Source organism: Gopherus flavomarginatus, chromosome 5 (genome assembly GCF_025201925.1).
Source record: "Gopherus flavomarginatus isolate rGopFla2 chromosome 5, rGopFla2.mat.asm, whole genome shotgun sequence".
NCBI lineage: Eukaryota > Metazoa > Chordata > Testudines > Testudinidae > Gopherus > Gopherus flavomarginatus.
The window spans coordinates 86,208,026-86,229,570 of NC_066621.1; the positions used below are offsets into that span (position 1 = coordinate 86,208,026).

At 49.7% G+C, this 21,545-nt stretch overlaps 1 protein-coding gene across 13 annotated transcripts in view; it reads left to right on the plus strand.

Moving 5' to 3' along the window:
- DGKZ (diacylglycerol kinase zeta) overlaps positions 1 to 21,545 on the plus strand; it is a 100,203-nt gene that overhangs the window by 42,580 nt on the left and 36,078 nt on the right. For 7 of the 13 annotated variants that reach the window (XM_050955244.1, XM_050955247.1, XM_050955249.1 and 4 more), the window contains 4 exons: positions 17,323 to 17,431; positions 18,479 to 18,574; positions 20,691 to 20,768; positions 21,124 to 21,180. In XM_050955244.1, the coding sequence (XP_050811201.1) occupies positions 17,323 to 17,431; positions 18,479 to 18,574; positions 20,691 to 20,768; positions 21,124 to 21,180 (340 nt within the window). Of the gene's footprint in view, positions 1 to 15,083; positions 15,962 to 17,322; positions 17,432 to 18,478; positions 18,575 to 20,690; positions 20,769 to 21,123; positions 21,181 to 21,545 lie in introns of those variants that run through there. The other 6 variants (XM_050955241.1, XM_050955243.1, XM_050955240.1 and 3 more) reach the window with 4 other exon arrangements.

The window sequence follows — 21,545 nt, forward strand, 5'->3', positions numbered from 1 at the left end:
TGTGTCACTTGGTTTGAGTCTGTTGAAACCCCAGCGCGTGAGCCCCAGAGCTGTATATACTGTAAGATGGGAGGACACTGAAGTCTGTGACAGAACATCAGCTCAAGACCAGTTTAGTTTCCTTATGCCGTGCATCTTGGGCCTCGCAGTGCTCCCAAGCTGCCAGGGGAGACTGTCTAACTCACACCATGCTTTACTTTGCTCTTATGCATGGAATTCTGCAGAGGGCACTTGGATAGGTAAGAAACAGTAATGTCCTTCCCTCCCTGAGTCTCTAGTAACCCCTAAGACAGTGGTTTTCAACCTTTTTTCATTTGCGGACCCCTACAAAATTTCAGATGCAGACTCCTTTGGAAATCTTGGACATAGTCTGCGGACCCCCAGAGGTTCATGGACCACAGGTTGAAAACCACTGCCCTAAGATGATTAAAACAGAAACCAAATGGTCGTCTTCCCCAACTCGTGCTACCTGCTCATTTTTTTGCACTTCATTCTGCTTGGACAATGGAACTGGATCAGTCGTTTTTGCTTTCTGGATCTCCTGCATTAGCTCAAGGCTGCAATGTTGGTGTTGCAAACACAACAGAGAATTGTTTAGATCCATACAAAACATTTTTATCTTTGGCCTTTATAAAAAAAAATTTAAAAAAAATGGAGGGGTGTGTGTGTGTGTACATATATATGTACACACACACACACGTCTCCAGTATTGTACAGGAACTTTTCCATTGGTCTTAGGGATTGGCAAACCCTTAATATAAAACTTAAATGTAGGCCCTGAGTCAGTTTGATGGGATCCCTTTAAGCAGGCTGAGAACTGACTTTGGGCTGCAGGCAGAGCAGTGAAAAGAGTGTAACTGATGAGGAAAGGACTGCACTGAGAGGCTGAGGCAACCTGTACTGTATCATCTGGGGTTGGTGTATAGCTATGGGAACTGTGAAATGCTCTGCTCTTTGGTGCCAGTCTGAGGCTTGCATTGCACATGCGCCGCTTATGAAGAGGGGAGCTAGGACATTTTATTTGGTAACTCTTTATAGGAGCGTGTGCTGAATTAATATTAATTAATATATGGAGATAGGTATATCTCATAGAACTGGAAGGGACTCCGAAAAGTCATCAAGTCCAGCCCACTGCCTTCACTAGCAGGACAAAGTACTGAATTTGCCCCAGATCCCTAAGTGGCCCCCTCAAGGATTAAACTGACATCCCTGGGTTTAGCAGGCAAATGCTTAAACCACTGAGCTATCACTCCCTCTGAAGTTGGTCAGGATGGCTGGGTATGGTTTGAGTGTGCAGTGGGGAAGACGACCTGTGGAGTCTCAGGGACACTGCTGTGCAGAATGACGGGGCAAGAAGTGGTCAGTAAAATTCCCAGCTGGTTTCTGACTCTCCTTCTCTCACTGTCCTACAGACAGAACCCTGAAAGAGTTCAGTTCCTGTGCAGGGTAGTGGGGAGAAATCATAAAATCAGCAGTTACTCGTCCCTATTGCACTTGCTCTCTGTAAAGAACCTCAAAGCTCCTGTATTCCCCTCCTTAAAACTAACTTCTGCCGTGACGCCTACAAAACACTCAGTGATGGCTAGGCTGTCAGTGTGCTGTGACCGCTGTTTATTACTCCAACTGTTGTCATCTCTCTGTCGCCTTCAGCTCCCCACATCAGTTTGGGGTCTCCACTTTTTGTTTTTTGTCTTTTGTCTTATACTCACCAGAAAAATGTGAGTGACTTCGTGTTCACTGGTTTAAAAAAAAGTGTGTGTGTTTTACATGGGGTCAGGCATCTCAGTGTAAAATTGCAGCGAGGACAAGTCACAGGTGGTTTTATTTCGATGTAGATCGCGGAGGTAAACCCAATACCACCCCACGCACACCTGAAGTTTACTTCACTGACTGTATTCAGGTGAAAGCTACCCATGTCTTGTTTGCACTGGGATTTGACATCGAAAAAGCAGTCTCAATGTAAAATGCATCTCTTTTACCAGTGAAGATATGGCTAAAGAGCTTTGGGGGAGTGTAGGGTTATGGGGGCTGGTAGCAGGGGTTGGAGGAGTTAAGGGGCAGGTCTTACCAGCACTCCTGTGAGTCAGATCCTTACTGCATGAGAGCAGGAGGGAGCCTGCAGGTCTGGGTGGTACCGTGGTGGGTGTCTGAAGAGAGTAGGTGGTGGTTGTTTAGGGGTGAGTGGTGTTTGCTCAGCTTCTCTCCAAGCTTTGTCTTGATTAGAAGAAGGGTGTTTGTTAGCTGGTCATGTTAACCCTAAGGTGGCTGCCCTTGGTTACAACAGGGCCAGCCAACTAATGTGTTCTTTCCGCAGTTGTCCCCGCTAGGCTTCCCCCCCCAAGCAGCGGGTCCCCTGGGGCTTCCCCCTCCAGCAGCTGGTGCTGTGGGCTTCTCCCGTGCCCACAGCACCCCTCCTCCCCCTAAGATTCAATCGGGGTATTTATGGTATAATTCATGGACAGGTCGCAGACTGTTTTTATTTGTTTCTTGCCTGTGACCTGTCCATGACTTTTACTAAAAATACCTGTGATTAAATTGTAGCCTTAATTATAACATGAAGCTTGAAGGTGTGAAGGTGCTTGGCAGGCTGAAGCTGAGGGATCTGAGGTTTTATTGAGAGAGGCTCTTTTGAGAAGGCCTTGAGGAGGGATTATTCAATGTGATGACTCCAGGCAGGGGAGACAGGCAGCATTATTATATTTAAGCAAGAATGGAATGACCAGGAATTTATCAGATGGAAGGGGGCTTAGTTCCATGTTTGCTGGGAAAGGCGGTAGCCACCTGACCTGCCCTTAGGCAGATCTGGAGGGAAATTGTGTAATGACCATTCCTTTCACTCCGACTCGACTCGCATTTGATGATGGAAGCCTTACTTGGCTGTTTGCTGTTTTTTTCCTGGGAGTCTGCATGCTGCCCTCTGGCACAAAAAATACAAAGGTGCATGATGAACTGGTATAGTAGAACTGTCAGCAAAGTTGTCTTGTTTCTGGTTCTTTACCCCTGTGTAAGCTACGCTGGGCTTCGGAATCCGAAGTAATTCTGTAGTATAGACCTTTCGCTGAATTGGGCTGCTGTTGGCTGGTATGTCCTCTGGCTGGGCCATGAAATTCCTGCCCTATGGAGTAAAACGTGTGAGTTAGCAGCCTCTGCACTGACACTGCATGTCACTGCTCTCCCGTTTGTTCCATTCTTGGTGGGAGCCAGGCACTAAAGTGAGAGTGACAAGATTGCCTGTCTCAGAAGCATGTCATTTCACTGTGCTTCTTCCTTCCTGGGTGGAGCAGGCTGGAGAAAGCAGACAGGAACTAGAAGGGGAGGGAGATGTAACCAGGTCACTAGCCTCTTGGGAAGCGAAGAAAGAGAAAGATGGAAAAGAATAAGGAGAAGGAGGAGGAGTGGCAGACAGGAATGGGGAGGAAGAGCCAGACAGAAAGGCAGTCCCTGACTATTGAGGGCAATATAATGACGGTGAATAAGAGGGAAAGAACCCGCCCCACTGAACATGTGGCTCACGACCCTGGAGCATGTGCGTTTTTCTTTCAGAAATAGAGTATTTTGGGCCTAGTGCTCCGCATTTAGCGAACGACCAGCGTCTGCAGCCATGGACTATTGGCTCCACATGACGAGAGGATGGTTCCTGTGTTCAGTGAAGTGTTGTCTAAAGCAGTGGTTATCAACCAGGGGTATGTGTACCCCTGGGGGTACACAGAGGTCTTCTGGGGATGCATCAACTCATCTAGATATTTGCGTAGTTTTACAACTGGCAACAAGCACTAGCGAAGTCAGTACAAACTAAAATGTCATACTGACAATGACTTGTTTTTTCTGCTTGAGATACTATACACTGACGTGTAAGTACAATATTTATATTCCAATTGATTTAATTTACAATTATATAGTGAAAATGAGAAAGTAAGCAATTTTTCAGTACTTGTGGCTGTGAGACTCTTGTATTTTATGTCTGATTTTTGTAAGCAAGTAGTTTTTAAGTGAGGCAAAACTTGGGGCTACGTAAGACAAATCAGATTCCTGCAAGGGGTACAGTAGTCTGGAAAGGTTGAGAGCCATTCATCTAGGGTAGCAGGGAGGAGCTCCTGAAGAAGGTGTCTGACATGTCATGTTGGTGTGTGGTGGAGTTGGTCTCTCAGTGGTTACAGCTGGGTGTGTCTGAGGTGCCACCTATAGAGATGCCTTCACTGAGCACTTCGAGCTGCACAGGCAGAGATCTCAGGGCTGTGGGGAAGTCATTTGCTGTTTACTGCACTGTTAACAGCCAGTCTGTTCCTAGACATCTCACCTGCATGCTAGGGGCCCTATCTCTTTATGTGGTTTCAGACTCCCCTGGATCAAACTGACTGGAACTGAAGATTGTCTAGTAGGTCTTCCTTACCCCTTTCTTCTCACAGGAAATAGGGGGATCGTACAGCTGAGATTGCCCGGGCCACAGCTGGCCTGAGGGGTAGCAAAAGATCATGTGTTCGTGGCACTCTGTCACTAGCCACTGAGCCTGAAGGTGAACAGCTGCACCCGTTCCTCACACAGACATTGGCACTTGTTGCAGTTTATCAACTGAGTGAAGCTTAAAATATAAAACAAACACAGCCAGGAGCCCATCCCCCTCAGCAGCTGCTCCCTGTACAGTAATTCAGCATCTCAGTTGTAGAGGCGGGGAGCCCAGAAGGGGCTGAGACCTCTGTGCTATCAGTTCCAATGTATTCCAGAGCCCTCCATGTCCTAGGAGCCCTTCCCCTTGGGTCAAGTGACAGATAAGGAGGGGCAGTTGTCTCACTAAGGGCCTGATCCTGCAAAGTGCTGAGGGCTCATATCAAGGTGTTGAGCAGTAGGAGCTTCAAGGGGTGCTGTGTACCTCCCAGTATCAAGCCTGTTTTCTTGCTCTTGTGAGCAAGGGCTGTATGTGTTGTGTTATTCATGCACAGTCTGTGATAGCGAATGGGAGTGGTAGCAAGGGCTGGGTGACAGCAGATGGGAGAGCTGGTGTACATGAGGCAAGCTTTCTGCTAAATTTTCGTCCTCACTGTGAAAACCGTCGAAGAATCCTGTAGCCCAGAGATTTTCATCTGCTATCATAAAACCATTGTGGAGTGTTGCTGTGTGTGATTAAACTGCTGTTACATCCTACCCCAGAGATGTGTCAGTGCTGTGTGAGGTGATACCTGTACCCTCAGTATAAAGTTAGAGTGCTTGCATTCCCTGGGGTGGCAAGAACAGCGTATAGAAATGTCAGTTGATGCTCAGATTATTTTCAGACTCTGTTTATCTGGATGCTGTGTGTGTGGCAGATTATTTTTACCAGCCATTTCCCCTAGCAATAAACCACAGAATGCTTAGTGTCTCCTTGAGAGCAGCACACGCTCCCACCTGTATGACCATGAGGTCTCAGGCACATCCGGCTTTCCTGCACCACATCAGACTGTTGGCTCATCTAATTGGGTGTCCAGTCTCTGGCGATGGCCAGTGCCTGATACTTGAAAGGAAATCTCGCCCAGTGCTCCTGGCCAATTGTGCAACATTGCGTGTGGGCTGGGGAAGTCATGGAGGAGGGAGCAGCAGTGGCCCTGAGCTGGGAAGAGGGATGAGTAGGGATCTCGGCAAAGGGGAATTGAGGAAGCATCGTACATGAGAAAATTAAGAGAGTGGGGGAGTAGGAAATTTCTATGGAAACTGAAGCTGAAGGAAAGCTATGGTATGTGAACTGAGCAGGAGTCATAATGCACTCCCTGGACAAACTCCTAGGCCGGTGCCCCTGGTCCCCTCAGCATCCTGATGGCAAGGACACAGCAGATCCCAGAAGGTCTCTGTGTCATGCGGCGAGGGCTATTAATAGCACTTGTACTTCATGTTTTCCTGAGCTGAGGAGAGTGGAGCCCTCAAGAGAGGAAAACCCCCATCTAGCAAACCAGAAAGGGCCTTTTACACACCCTGCCAGCCTTGGCACCGCGTTAGCAAATCAGCAGTCTGCTAGGAGGACATTGCCGCGGGCGCTCAAAACATCCATGCCATGCTCTTGGCTTTTGGTAGTCAGAGGTGAGGAAGTTCCTGTAGCCTGCCTGCCTGCCCCTTGTCATAACATATTCCCAGATTTGGACCTTAGCGTCCAAAATATGGGGGTTAGCATGAAAACCTCCAAGCTTAGTTACCAGCTTGGACCTGGTAAAGCTGCCACCACCCAAAAAATTAGTGTTTTGGGGCACTCTGGTCCTCCCAGAAACCTTCCCTGGGGACCCCAAGACCCAAATTCCTTGAGTTTCACAACAAAGGGGAATAAACCATTTCCCTTCCCCCTCCTCCTTCCAGGTGTTCCCTCCCTGGGTTCCTGGAGAGATACACAGAAGCAAGCTCCGTGAATCTAAACAGAGGGACTCCACCCTCCCTATTTCCAGTCCTGGAAAACAGAATTACCGAGAGAGAGAGCCAAGCTCCCCCACCCCCACCCCCCTCCTTCACCCAGAGGGAATGCAAAGTCAGGCTAGTAAATCTAACACACACAGATTTCCCCCTGACTTCTTCCTCTCACCAATTCCCTGGTGAGCTACAGACTCAATTCCCTGGAGTTCCCCACTGAAGAAAAACTCCAACAGGTCTTAAATGAAAGCTTTATGTAAAAAAAAAAAAGAAAAATACATACAAATGGTCTCTCTGTATTAAGGTGACAAATACAGGGTCAATTGCTTAAGAAATATGAATAAACAGCCTTATTCAAAAAGAATACAATTCAAAACACTCCAGCAACTACACACATGTAAATACAAAAAAAACCCATATAAATCACTATCTTATCTTTTGTACTTACAACTGGGAAACAGAAGATTAGAAAAGCAGGAGGCAGAAAAATCCTCTCATAGCCGAGAGAGTGCAGGCAGAAGATGAAGAACAAAGGACTCACACACAAACTTCCCTCCACCCAGATTTGAAAAAGTCTTGTTTCCTAATTGGTCCTCTGGTCAGGTGTTTCCGGTTACTCCTTTCCAGGTGAAAGAGACATTAACCCTTAGCTATCTGTTTATGACACCCCTCCCCTCTGTTTTGAAACAAATTCTTGCCAATCACTAACAGTGCAGGGAGGAGGCCACAGGAACCCACCCACTACCCCAGGGCAAGAGCATGTCTTGATTGCTGCTGGTCTGAGCCTCTGGAGCGCTGCCCTCCTAGCAGCTTTGGTGGTGGGAGATGGAGTGTCAGGACTGGCAGGGTGTGTAAGGTAGAATGCCACTTTGGGATTTCATTCAGTTCTGGGCAGCTCAGTACCAGGAATAGATCAAGGAAGTGGAGGAGCTCAAAGAATAACACGAAACTCAAGTAGTGCTAGAGGGACAGCTAATGGGTGAGCAAAGTAGCAGTCTGCAATCAGAGAAAGATGTAAAGGGATTGTTCGTTGTGATGTGCAGGGATGTAACTAGGGATGATTGGGGAGACAGGGGAACTTAGGCTGAATCTCAGGAAGCACTTCTTGACGGAGAAGCCCTGGAAAATGTGCAGGAGGGACCCATCATGCCTGGGCTCCATCAGTTGAGGAGCCAAAGCAGTCAGCTTTTGGGCCTAGGTGAAGCAGGAACTCTATAGATATAATCCAGACCTGTAGTCTTTCTGGCTTTTATAAGCTTTATGGCTTGGTCCAGTTCTTTGTCTGAAAAAGGAGCCATCAGGTTTGAATCCACACTAGGAGCCTGCTACTTCTCTGAAAGATCAATTTTAACTGCATGGCTGAAGACTTTTACCCAAGTTCTGTGTATGTCCACTAGCTGGGATGCATTTGTGGTGACTGGAAACGCCTTTTTGCAAAGGACAGAATTATCTCCGGAAAGTCTTTTGATGGTTTGCCAGGCTAGCCGGCTAGAGTGAGAACAGTCAATCTTAATTGACTCACTGTCTCTCCATCGATCATGCTTGGTTTGATCCAGCAGTTGAATGAGTTCCTGTTTGTCACCAGCTGATCTGAATTCCTGGTACAACTTAATTGCCTCTGACCACCACCTAGGGATATACTGTTGGCAATAGCCTCTAGGGATCAATTTATTAGCAGCTACACAAATTAATTTGCAGAAAATTTGGTGTCATTTATACTGGTTGGACATGTCAAGTCCAACTCAGCCAGTTTGCTGACAGATGTGTCTAGTTCTGTTTAAAAGACCCATTGAGCTTTCAAAAATTGCACTGGGCCTTGGTAAGCCGTTTGTTGCTGATATCCACAGGCCTGTGGTGATCAAAGATGGCTGATACAGAGACTTTGGAAAAGCTTTGAACACCTTGTGTTGTATGGCCACTGGCAGCCTTTGCCTAGAAGATGATGTTGAGTGAGGAACTTGTGGCCCGTCTGCTATTGTGAAACCTTGCCATTTGCTTTGGTCACAGAGAAGCTGTAGATCAGCAACTGACAACCTCGCCACTGGACTCTCTCTCCATCTGTGTTGTCGTCAGAGTATCCCCAATTGTAACTCTGCAGTATGGTCAGCAACCAAGTTTAATGGTTAGGATTCCTGATGTTTTTCCTTATTCTCTTCCTCATAGTGCCGAGGCAGCTTTGTGTGCCCCTCCACTGGCTTTTCTGGTCTACAGTGCTGTCCCTGCTGCCCAGGGCTCCGTGTAGGGGAGCTCTGAAGCTGCAGCTGCCTCTCTTTGTGCAAACTAAACCTGGGCAGGCAACTCCAGAGGATGGGACCATGGAGATGTGTTGCCTGGGGGAAAAGGCTCTTTCCAAGGTTACTTTATTCGTGATCGCTTCCAGCTATAAGAGCCAGAGGACCCTGCCTGCGTGACTTTGCCAGTCTGTTTTATTATGCTGGGGCCCCATCTGCCTTTTGTCAGAGTGTTATGATCTCCATTAGGAAAGCTCATCATGACCCTGATGGCAGATCATTAGCAGATCAAAGCCACCACATTATGAGTACAGAGGGATTATAATAATGCAGGGCCTTGGAGTATGCAACATTATTTCTCTTCCCCCACCCTGGTGAATGCCAGATTGCCTCTGCAAGGCCCCTTTAGCCAACGTACCCTGAGTTCACTCTGGAATAATCACAGGCACTAAACGTTCCTTCCCATCTTACCGTCAAAGAATATTTTAAACAGCTTCCAAACCACAGCAAGATGATAGAAATCTGAAAGGCTCAGACCGATGGCTGCTGTGGAATTTCTCACAGCTCTGTTAATGCCCCTGACTCTCAACACGCAGTCGTCCCTCAGGTCTGGGCTCTGCACACAGCTCTGCCCCTCAAACCTGGGCTGCGGCACCCCCTTGCTAGTCCACCCCACCTACAGCACTGCCAAAGCACATTAGTCTTGGCCCTTGGGGGTATGTCTACATATTTTTGAGCAAGCCTCCCGGCCCAGGCTCACACATTCTGGCTAGCAGGGCTCATACTAGGAGTCTAAAACTAAATGAGCAACTAGTGCTTTGAAATCGCCATTTTGGCTGGAGCTCGGGTTCCAGAGCCTATTGATGGGGTGGGCTTCAGAGCCTGAGCTCCATCCTGAGCTGTGACTCCAAAGCACTGCCTACATAGCTAGTTTTAAAGCACAAGCCTTATTGCCCAGAATCTGTCAACCTGGGCTGGAGGGGCTCACTCCCGCACGCTCCAAAAAATGCTGTGTAGACAAACCCAAGCAGGCCCTAAAAGATCCCATGGTGTGGTTTGGAAGATTTATTTTGTTCTGGCAACCTGCTCTAAAATTCCCTGCAATTTCCACTGGACACGGGTTTCTTCTTCCATCTTAGATCTAAGATGTTGTGTAGCATTGCTGTGCAGCTGTTAAATAGCTGCCATGTGTGTCCCATGCCAACAGTAAGTAACACGATTCTTATGTGTACTGGATGTGCACTTTGGGACCCCTCCAGGTAGAAGGAGCCATAGCAAAGTACCGTACAAAACCTTTTAGCTCAGAATTCAGATTGCTCAAGTGTATTTGCTCTGAAAAATGTCAACCTGAAAAAGGAAGGAAATGGTGTTAAGACAAGTCATTCCCACCCACCACAATAGCAGCATCCAGGCATTTAGCATACCACCGGCATGACCCTGAGTGTGACCACGCACCAGTGTGCTAGCAACTCTGTAAGGCTGCTCAGAGCTGCTCTAGATTACGTGGTGGTTAAAGTTATGTTGGCCAGCTTGTGCTAGCCTTGCCACTGTTGCTCACTGTGGTGGAGCTGCATAATAATGCAATGGTAGGAGAATAGCAGAAAATCTGTCTTGTAGACAAGGCCCTTCGTATTCACTTCCGATTTAGCAGGAATGTAGCCCACAAGACACCCATGCTAGAACTTCAAAGACCTCTGCAGTGCCCAATCATGCCTCCCACCTTCGTAATGATACTTAGCTTAAAATTACAGTTCTGGGATTTTTATGTACCGCATGCCAGGCAGAGGGGGAAGGAGGAGTTAATCATATGCTCACTATCTCTTACTTACCTAGTCTGTGGTAACTATGGCAGCATTAAACTCATGAGTCACACAGTGAAGATCTGGGAGAAAGTTATTGGTAAGAGACTACGAAGAAAAATAAAGTTCAGTGACAATCAGTTTGGATCCATGACAGGCAAGTCAGCCATGGATGCTCTCTTTGCATAAAGATTGATGTGGAGAAATATAGAAAAAAGAGGGAAAACATTGCACATGGTATTTGTGGATCTTAAGAAGATTTATGACCGTGTTTCAAGTGAGGTTGGCTGATGGTGTATGAGAATGAAGAAGATACCTGACTTGTCCAGGGCATTTATACAGGTGCTGTTACCACAGTTAAAAGGCCATGTGGAGAAAATGAAGAGTTTCTAGTAAGAGTTGAAATGTCCAGGCTCATCACTGAACCCCTTTTTGATTGCCTTGGTGCTTGATGCGCTTACAGAAAACATCCAGGTGCATGTTTTTGCAGACAATGTGCTTGTAAGTGGAAGAAGATGGAGATGCTTACTTGAAAGAAATGGCATGAAAATCAGCAGAAATAAAACCGAGTGTGTGTCTGTAGATTTGATTGTACTCTAAAGGAAGACAACGAGACTGTACGTCTTTGGGGCCAACCACTATCAAAGGCACAGACATTCAAGTGCCTAGGTTAGATAGTGCAGGATAATAGTGAACTCAACGACAAATTTATAAGCAGAACAGGAAAGGTATAGACTAACTGGAGAGACGTGAGCGGAGTGGATTGTGATAGGAGAGTGCCTATCAAATTGAAAAGTAAGATCTACAAGACAGTAATTAGGCCTTCACTTTTTGTATGGGGCTGAGGAAGAGAAAGGAGCAGATATTGAATACAGTGGAAATTAAAATATTAAGGTGGATGCTTGGAGTTATAAGGGTGGACCATGTTTGTAATGAACAGATGAAGGGAAGTGTGAAAGTGGTACCACTTAGGCCTTGGCTACACTTGAGAGTTACAGCGCTGGTGGTGGCTTTATAGCGCTATATATAACTCACTCCCTATCCACACTGGCAAGGCACATACAGCGCTGTATCTCCGTGGCTACAGCGCTGCTTGTACTCCACCTCCCCGAGAGGAATAGAGTATAGCGCTGCTGCTGGGGCACCAGTGTAAACAGGGAATAATTTTAGTACGTTGTGACTGACTTCCCGAAGCTTCCCAATCCTTTTAAGTGAAGGTTCTGCTCTTTGTTTTGTTGTGAACTCCGGGTTCCCAGAGCTGCTTATCAAAAAAACAAACACAGCTTCTGTTTGCTGTGAATGAGCAGAGGTGGGGGGCTCCCTTTGAAACGCCCACAGCTAGTGTTTGCTTGAGGGGGGGAGGTGGCTTGAGAGAAGCAGCGTGCGGAGGGAGTGGGCGGTCTGTTTTGGGGAGCAGCTGCTTATCTGGTCTGTTTGCTTTCAGTGAGTGAGAGGGGTGGGGGAGGGGGTCAGAACTTGCAAGGCAGCTGCTGACACAGTGTCAGCTCCAAAAATCCACACACTCCCCTACGCTCCCTGTCACACTCCACCCCACCCCACCCCTTTTGAAAAGCACGTTGCAGCCACTTGAATGCTGGGATAGCTGCCCATAATGCACCGCTCCCAATGCCACTGCAGGTGCTGCAAATGTGGCCACGACAGTGCGCTGGTAGCTGTCAGTGTGGACAGACTGCAGTGCTTTCCCTGCTCACCTGGACAGGTGTAACTTCCAGTGCTGTACAGCTGCAAGTGTAGCCATACCCTTAGAGAGAAGCTGAGGGAGTTGAGGCTTTGATGGTTAGGGCATGTGAAAAAAAGATCGGAAGAATATATAGGAAACAGGGTGTTAAACTTAGAAGTGGAGGGTGAGGGAAGGGTTGGAAAACCCAAATCTAGGAGGATGCATGTCATACAAAAGGATTTCATTAGCTGCAGCCTAGCCAAGAAACTTCAAGACAGTGGAATAGAGAAGAAGGACTCAAAGATCAGACCCTATATAGCTGGGATTAAGGCTAGAAGAAATGGATGGAGGCTGAGGACACGTGGCTGGAAACCGAATCTTGGAGAGGCAGAGGAGAATTGTTCGCTGGAGAATGGGAGTGTGGATCTGGTCAAATAACATCGCCTCCATTTAAAAATGTGCCCATCAGGCCAGTGCTGAAGCCTTCTCCATCTGCTGCTCAAAGCTTTTCTCCTGCAGCTGCAGTATCTTGGCAACCTGACAGCACTGGGCAAAGAGCTTGAGAGTCATTTAAAGCGCTCTCCAGCTGAAGAGTGAGGTTTTGAGCAAAGCAGATATGATTATTTCCCCAGCCCTGCTCCAAGTCTCTTAACCAGTCTGTATTCTCCAAGTGCGAGGCAGCTACCTTCTACCCTACATTTACTGTTAGTTTCTACTTGTAAACTCTGAGTGCTAAGATCTGATATGTCTAGAATTCTGTAATGTCTGAAATGTCAGCACTTAGAATTTATGAGTAGAAAACTTGATGGGGTGGCAGGAGGGGGAGGGAGGAAATTGAGTAACAGAGGGTAGTGGGCAAAGAGGGGGTCTTCCCAAGATCTCCCAGAGGGGAGCTATCATCATGCACCAGTGGGATGTGCACAGGAAGGGAGCAGTTCTCCTGCAGACTATAGGAAATCCAGCAGGAATCATTGTGTAACTGGAGCAGGGAGCTCCAAGATACCTGCACTGAAAGCATCCTGTGCCATGCTCCGTCTTGCTCAGCATGTTACCTCATCCTCAAGTGAGAATGTAGGCGAATTTGGGTTTGGGAATGCAGTTTGGGTTAAAGGGAATCGCCTCTCAGCAGTGCTAAGTCCAAAGGTTACACCTGGCTTTAAAAAATGTCAGTTCTGTTTTTTACCTGAAGTTCTCTGCAGAGCAATGGATCTAGGAATGATCTGTAAACTCAGTGCTGTCGGGGCATTTATGTTTTAGACAATGAGATCCTTCAACTTCCTCCAGTGCTGGGAACCAGGAGATCATAGCGGCCTGGGCTAGTCATGAGACATAGAAAGGGAAAACTAGAGTACAAGAGAAGGAGCCTCAGGAGCCAGCTCCCATGGTGATGGAGGCAGGATGCAGAGGGAACTAGCAGCAGAGCATGCTGAGAAGGACACAGAAACCACCTCAGTGGGGACAAGTGCATTAGGTCTAAATGTTTGCTTGGGGCGAGTGGTGTTTCGTGGCTGCATCTCTTTAAGGTCATGCCTACACTGCAGGCGCTACAGCAGCACAGCTATGGTGCTGTACCTTCGTCGCTGTAGAGCCATAGTGTAGACACTTCTCAGAGCAACTGAAGGGGTCGTTCTGGCACTGTAGGCAATCCACCTCCTTGAGTGACAGTGGCTAGGGCCACAGAAGCATTCTTCCATCTGCACCAGGGGGTGGGTTGGCATACAGTGCTCAGGGACAGGAATTTTTCACAGCTAAATGGAGAAAATGTTTAAGCATAGACCGGGCCAAAGAAAAGCACTTGTCTGCAGAGTGGCACTGTGACTCTCACTGCGGTGCTCCATCATTGCACAACTACCTCCAGGTCTTCTTTTAACCAGCAAGTGGTGGACTGAGTTTACACCCAGGCCCAGACTCCCCAGGGGTGTCCGTAACTCTGCTCGGTTAGGACTGAGGTTGGAGTCCTGTACTCGAGAGTGCTGTGGGTCTCACTCTGTGGAAAGCTGCTGCAGGAGCATACACTGTTGCACTGTTAACCAGGAGACTGGGTTGAAGTAGGGGTCCCCTGTGCAGAATCCTTTCTGCTTATGCCCTTTTCCAGCACCATCAGACATGCACTTTGTAGTAGTCAAGACAGATGGGAGCTTAGAATCCCTTCACTGTGCAGTGGAAGGGCTGGGATCTGCAGTCCTGACCCCTTCCCAGAACTAGACCATGGGGCTGGAGCTGTCCCTCTTTGATTTGGTCCCAGCTCTGCTCCCTCCCGGGGCAGAATGAATGGCACTCATCTTTGCAAGGTCCTTGTAACCCAGATGGAGGCCAGATCATACCCAACACATTTCCCTCCCTCCTGTCCTAACCATGGTCAGCAACCCCGAGGGGGGAGGGGGCGTGAAATTGGAGTATCCTTGAGGTGCTCCATATATTGGCAGGTAGGGAGCAATGTTGTACACCGCTCAGTGGGGCTGAGTGTGGTGCCTCCACAGCATTCCCACCCCCAGCTGCCTTGGAAGGCAGAGACTGGCTGCAAATCCAGGCTAGTGTCTCCTGCATGGAGACTACTGCCCCTAGCTGTCCTCAAGTGCAGGGTTGGGACTTATCTCCTATCTTCCAGCTGGTCCAGTATGGGATGTCCCCAAATCTAGGTGTTCTGCCTCATCACTCATGAACAACTCCTGAACCACCAGACAAGCCCTTCAGACTTCTCACCATCCCACTTCTCCTTTTTTGCCTTGCGCGGGGGTTTCCTTGCCCTGCATTGGCCTCTAATGTTGTAATATCCAGTAAAGGTCTCCTGGCAGCAGCACCCCGTGTCAGCTTTCCCATGTGTCCCCCTCCTTCCTCTTTCTCTCTGATGCCCCTCACAACAGTACTCATTGAGTCCCCCCAGAGCTCCCTCACAGCATACTTCCCTGCAGAGAGTGGTAGTACCCATCCCTGACTGGGGCTTGCAAACCTTGTAGGAGGTTTGACGAGAGCCCCTCCCTCTTTAATTGCTGGTTTCTGTGTTAACAGCCACTGCTTGGGGCACCCCCAATCACTATGGACACCTTTTTTAAAAGGCACTTCAGGAGGAAGGTGTCGTCGTTGGGTTCCCAGCGTGCCAGCCTTGTGTCAGTGCCCACTGGCAAAGCCAGGCGGCGCTCCATGGTGGGCATGCCCTCAGCCTCACTGGCACAGCGCCGCCGCAGGTCCAGCACCCAGCTGCAGAGCTTTTCCTGCCTGGGCTCCCCAGATAAGGGCAGCATGAGCCCCCGGCGTCGCTCCAGCACCACCCCGCCCCACCTCAGCCCCAGGTTTGCTGTCCAGAAGAAGCGCGGGGGCCAAGTGCACACCATCGATACCCAACTCATGGTTCCCTCCATGCTACTGGCCAGCCTCATCCAAGTAAGCGAGGCAGAGGAAGGGAGGCGGATGGCTTGTGCCGAAGGCTCTGGATCCGAGTCGCCCTGGGAGGAGCTAAAGAAGGGCTGTGGCAGGGAGGAGACTGTCTCCTCAGGAGCCAGGTTGGATCGGCATGAGCTGCAGGCTAAGCTTCCCCCAAGGAACGGGTGCCGTACCCTGCACCCTATCCGCATGAGGTCTCTCCTGCGAGCTCCAGGCTGCCTGCGCCGCTGCTCCACCCACCTCCTGCCTGCAGATTTTGTGTACAGCAAGGCAGCCTGCGGGCTGCAGGGCTATTACCGACGCCTCAGCCAGTCACGGCTCTCAGGGGAGATCCCCAGGCCAGGCGCTCTGCTCCCACCATGCAGAGCACGGCTGGCTGCCAAGAGATGGAAGGTTCCTACTAGAGCTAGGCGGCCATCAGAAACCACATATGAATGCTTGGGAATTGAGCCTGCCTATGGCAACTATGCCAGTGCCTTCCCTAAAGCCTGGAGCCCCCAGCTGCTGTATGTATGGTGTTCTCGGAGGTGGAGGGGGGAAGGGCTCAGACTGATAGCCCAGGCCAAGGCTGGGGCAGTATTGAAGGGAGCAGAGACTGGCATAGTGTGTCTAGCTTATCTGGCATGGGTGGGAAAGGTGAGGGCATGGCTGACACATTGGCATGGAGTACCAAGCCCTGCTGGATCAGGGCAAGTGCAGGGGATGGGGAAAGGGAGCTGAAGGGTCTGCATGGGGCCTTGGGGTAGGATGAGGGAAGGGGCTAGCACAGGACCCTCTACCAGGGCTCACTGCAGCTCCCAGCCTTGTGCTCCATATGTTTGTGGACTAGGAGAAGCCAGGGAGTCAGTGTCTCCATTTCCTTCTCCTCTGGTCAAAGGCCAATCACCCTCTTGTCCATCTGTGTGTGTCCGACTGGCTGCTGAGTTTGTTTTCAGGCTGTTGGCAGTACCCCTGTGCTTGCTGCTTCTCCCAGCTGCTGGTGCCAGGTGCAGGCGTGAATAAGGGATCATGAGTGGGGATGTTTCTGGGATGGGGGAAGGATGTGTCCAGTTTCTCCAGTTGGCTTTCTGTGCCCAGCTCCACTGGCTGCTGGGCTCAGAGGCTGCACAACTCCCTGCCCGGGCAGCTACTGGAAATGGCACTGCCGTGGTGGGAGGGGTCAAAGTCTTTGCTGAGGTTGTCAGTCCCAGGCGAATGACTGCTGACCTGGAGACAGCAAGAGCCTCTTGTGAGCAGGGGCCATGAGCTGCTTCCCCCACTTCTCACCGCACTCTGCCCCACTTCTGCCGACTCTCTATCGTCTGTCTATTTGTGACATTCAAGTGAGAGGGGGCATCTCTGGGATGTCTCAATGTCTTCAGAAAGAGTCCCCACCCTTGTGACCTTCGCCCATCTTTGGGAAGAGGGACTACTCCTACCAGGTCAAGTCTGAAGCTTTTTGTGTGTAATGTGATGCCCCTGAGTGAGGCATCAACCCTCAGGGCCACTGAATCTAAACACATGAGTGTCTACTGCCTGGCCAAAACCCAGATCTGTAGCTCAAGAGTTCTAGCAGACTCTCAAGCTGCTATGTAGCCCAGTCACCGCTAGAGGGGCATACTGTGTGGGTATGGCTTGTGAGAGCCTATATATCACCACTGCAGGGAACCCTTCACCAGCTCATCCTCATGTTGTATGCAGGAAGGGTGGATATTGCCCAGTCTGTCATTATAGTGAATTCAGCCTCAGCCCAGGTTTCTGCCTTTGAATGATACTAATGAACGATGCTCTGCCCCCCTTAGCCTCTTCCTTCTGAAGAGCTTATGGTGCCTTGCGTGCATTTATGTTCCCGCCTGTTTTTATAGCCACCCTTCCCTCTTTCTTCCAGGAAAGCTATCGCCAAGTCCGGCCTCCAGCACATGGTAGCCCAGCCGAACCCCACACTAGCCCTGAGGAGTGAATCAGAGAGGCAGATCCGCAGCACTGTGGACTGGAGTGTAGGTTGCCTTTAATTTTCCTTGATGCTTGGGAGGGGACTCTCTGATGTTACAGTGGCTGACTCGGCTTGTGGCCATTCCCAGGAGGAGGGCTATAAGGCTGTACCAGGTGGCTCCTGTTTTGACACTCATAGCCTTGTGGCTAGCAGCTGGTGCTCTCTGATGTTGGGTAAAGTGCCTTGATGCTGGGGAAAACAGACAGTGCATTTGCTCTCATTCCCCACTGCTCCTACACAGCCATCCATTCTGCATGTGGGAATGGAGACCTAGTGAGTGGTGGAAGGCACTGCTCTCCTTGTCGGAGATGCACAGACAAAGTTGGACCCATTGTGAGCTGCATCCTCAGAGGCCTCGTGTCCTGGTGCAGGATGGGGACAATCCCTCTCTACACCTGTGGAGAGACCTAGCTGGGATAGTGCCTTCTGCTCTGGTCCCCTCGTCCCCAGAGGCCTTGTGTTTGGAAGCTGAGAGGGGATGGTTCTCACCTGGAACACTGTGAAGGGCATTCAGAGAAGAGCAGAAACAGTCAGGGGGCTGAAAGGATTGACCTGTGAGGAGAGATGTGTCCAGTTCAGCTCAGCAGTGCGTGAGTGGGGATGTGACCGTCTCCCAGTAACGGAGCGAGGGGTGCAGACCTCTGGATGGGACGCTGGGACGGAGCGGGTGACGGGATGTAAGGGGAACATGTAAGCTGAATCTCAGGAAAACTCCCTAGCAATGAGGTGAATCCTCTCCTGGACAGCCCCATTGCTTACAGCTAGACAGGATAGCATCCTGCAGACAGTATTTCTACATTTCTGACACGTCTGGGCCATGGTGGGAGCTTTGGGCAGGTTTTCTGGATATGCCCTTGCTCTGGAGAGTGGGCCTCTGTGCAGCCTGTGATCACAGTAGTGCTCTGTAGCACAGTGTATTGTGGGTCTGGGATGGTCAGCTGGGATATTCATCATGTTGGAGGTGACTGCTGGGATCCAAGGCCAGGCCCTGAAAGTTTGGGGACTCTTGTGGCCCATAGGAGAAGTGCAATGTATCTCTTGTGCCTTCCAGGAAACTGCAATCTACGGGGAGCACATCTGGTTTGAGACCAGCGGCTCTGGGGATTTCTGCTACGTGGGGGAACAGAACTGTGTGGCCAAGATGCTGGTAAGTCAGGCACAGTGACCCTGTTGTCAGCTTGGCTTGGTTAGATACAAGACTGTGCTGCCACCTAGTGGAAAAACCTGGCGATCCCTTTCTGCACTCTCGCCTGCCATTTCTCAGGCCTGGTCCACACTACGCTGTTAAACCGATTTTAACAGCATTAGATCAATTTAACGCTGCACCCGTCCACACTACACTGCTCTTTATATCGATTTAAAGGGCTCTGTAAATCGATTTCTGTACTCCTACAAAACGAGAGGTGTAACGCTAAAATCGATATTGCTATATCGATTTAGGGTTAGTGTGGACGCAAATCGACGTTATTGGCTTCATTATTTTACAGTACCTTCCCACAGTGCATCGCTCCAGAAATCGACGCTAGCCTCGGACCACGGACGCACACCACCGAATTAATGTGCCCAGTTTGGACATGCACAATCGACTTTATAATATCTGTTTTATAAAATCGGTTTAAGCTAATTCGAATTTATCCTGTAGTGTAGACGTACCCTCAAATGCGGCCACCAGGGTCTTTTCTTGCTGGCACAGCCTGCTGGGTGGCTATGGGGAACGGACCCAAAGCAGCAGCCCCTCCCCTAGGGCTGCCATCAAGGGTTGGGCCTTGCCTCCCTCTTGGGGGAGACAAGCTGGAGGAGCAGACAGCCAATGTGAATTCCCCACTTTCTGGAGCGGGTGTGGGGGGGGTGTCAGGCTTCAGCCTTGGGGTGGCTGGTGGCAGGTTCCACCCATGGGGCTTTGAGCTCCATCCCCAGGTCCCATCCCTTGTGCGTGAGGCTTCAGTCTCCGTTCTCTGACTCTGCGGTGGCAGGCTCTAGCCCCAAGCTTATCCCTCATCACCACCTCTGGCCCCCCGCTGCCTCTCCCAGTGCCCCATTGCCCCTGGCCCCTGCTGCCTCTGTACCCACCTTCCTATCCAGGGCTTAATTTGTCCCCAGGCTTGCCGGAACAAAGTACGTCTGCTGTGAAAAGTTATATTTGACTGTTAGTTAATATCACTTTTCACAGCAGACTTAGTAGCTAGCCAGTCCCTTCCCCCTCAAAAAAAGCAACCAGAAATGCAAAAAAAACAAGAAAAAAGACAAGAACATGCTATGCACCTTATTTGTGTTTCTGTTCTGCTTATAAAGAATAGAGACAACTGTACATTATTTTTATTTAGTCTGCCAAAAAAAGGCTACATAAATAAATTACAATGGTTTAGACATGTGTATGTGCGTATTTATTGAGTTTTTCCTAAAATTGAGCGGCACTCTGAGCCCACCAAAAAATTTGTTGTGAGAACCCCAGTGGAAGTTCTCAGACATTCTGGGGTCCAACAAAGAAGGGGTTAACACTTGTGGGGCCAGTGAGGGACATGGAAAACGTTTTGGTCTGGACTCTGCCTGCTGCTAATGCTGCTTTGAGTCTGAAAAGTTGCTGCATTTGAGCAGGCAGCAGGCGCCAGGGCTGTGGCTAGGATCCAGCTAGTTGAGTTGCTACAGAGTTTTTGAGAGTGGCTGTAGTGACCCCAGGTGCCCCAAGAGAGTTTAATTCCAGAACTTTCCAGAAGGATCTTGCAATAAAAGGAAGAACCAAGAAATGAAGGCCCATGCCCTGCAGTTACATGACTGCAGGCTGGGCCGCCCATAGGGGCAATGTCCTTGGAGACGCTGCAGCCATCCCTTTCTAAGTGCAGGTCATGTCCAGCTGCGAGTGCTGGGATCTGAGGATGGTGCCCATCTGATGGATATTCGTTAGTCTGGGTGAAATGAGCTTGGGGTCACAGCCTGATGGGTAACACCAAAACTGCCACAGGTGGCAGTGATTGGCTGCCTGGTGCCAGTATCAGAAGAGATTGAGGAGTGATTGGCCAATGGAGAGTGCCTTTGCCTCTTGCCCCAGGGCAGGGCTGAAGCAGGCTGGGGGTTGGGCATTCAGATCAAGGGAGGAGGCTTTTACCTGCGGTGATCCTTATGGCTTCCCATTCTGCAGCGTACTGAGCTGCTCGCTCTCAGGAGTGCCCGCCTCGGAGTGGAGGAGGAGTGAGTGAGTGGAGCTCCAAGGCTTCCAGAGTGTAAATAAATACTGACGTTAACGTAGGGACTTTTCCCTTTTTCAGCAGAAACCTCTGACCAGACGCAAGTGTGCAGCCTGCAAAATTGTAGTGCATACGCCCTGCATAGAACAGCTGGAGAAAGTGAGTAAAGCCCAACACAGGCCGCTCCTGGGCCTGAATTACTGGTTACTCCTTACCAGGGCAACAGCATGGGGCCAGCACTGAACCCCATGTGCTTTGGCTAACCATTGTCGTGACAGGCAGGTGCCTCCTGAGGGGGCAGGTTAGTAGGGGAAGCAGACTTTTAGCAGATCTCCGGGCATTTTAGCCCCAAGAGCTGGTGAATTGTTCCTTCGGAAGGGGTTGGATGAGGATTCCAGATAAGCATCAAATGTCCCAGAAAGCTCGCAGGCCTGCCTCATTGAACACAAGTCCAGTAGGTTTCTTTTAGTAGATGGTTTCACTGTTGCCTCCCTTGTGTGTGTTAAATCTGCAGATAAATTTCCGCTGCAAACCTTCCTTCAGGGAGTCGGGATCAAGGAACGTTCGGGAGGTGAGCGACTCAGCTGGACTGCTTGCTGTGTTTGCAAGGAGGAAGTCCCGTCCCCTTCTAGTTTGGTGGCAGAGGACTCAGGATGCCAGGGAAGGGGCTTAGCTTGGTTTGTTGTGGAAGCAGCAGAAAGTCTGGGCATTTTCAAGTGTGGCAGGAGCCCCTGAGTCTGTGCTACCTGTGAAACCTTTGGGCACTGAAGAGGCACAGTCACCCATCCTGTGGGGCATTTCTTTGAAATGCACCTGCACGAGATTGGTGCTAATATGAGGCGAATCTCAGATCATTTAGAGGCAGATCCGCTTCTGGTCAGTCAGCTGCTGATCTGCATTCTCAGAACCTCCTGGGCCTGCCAGGCTGGGCCAAAG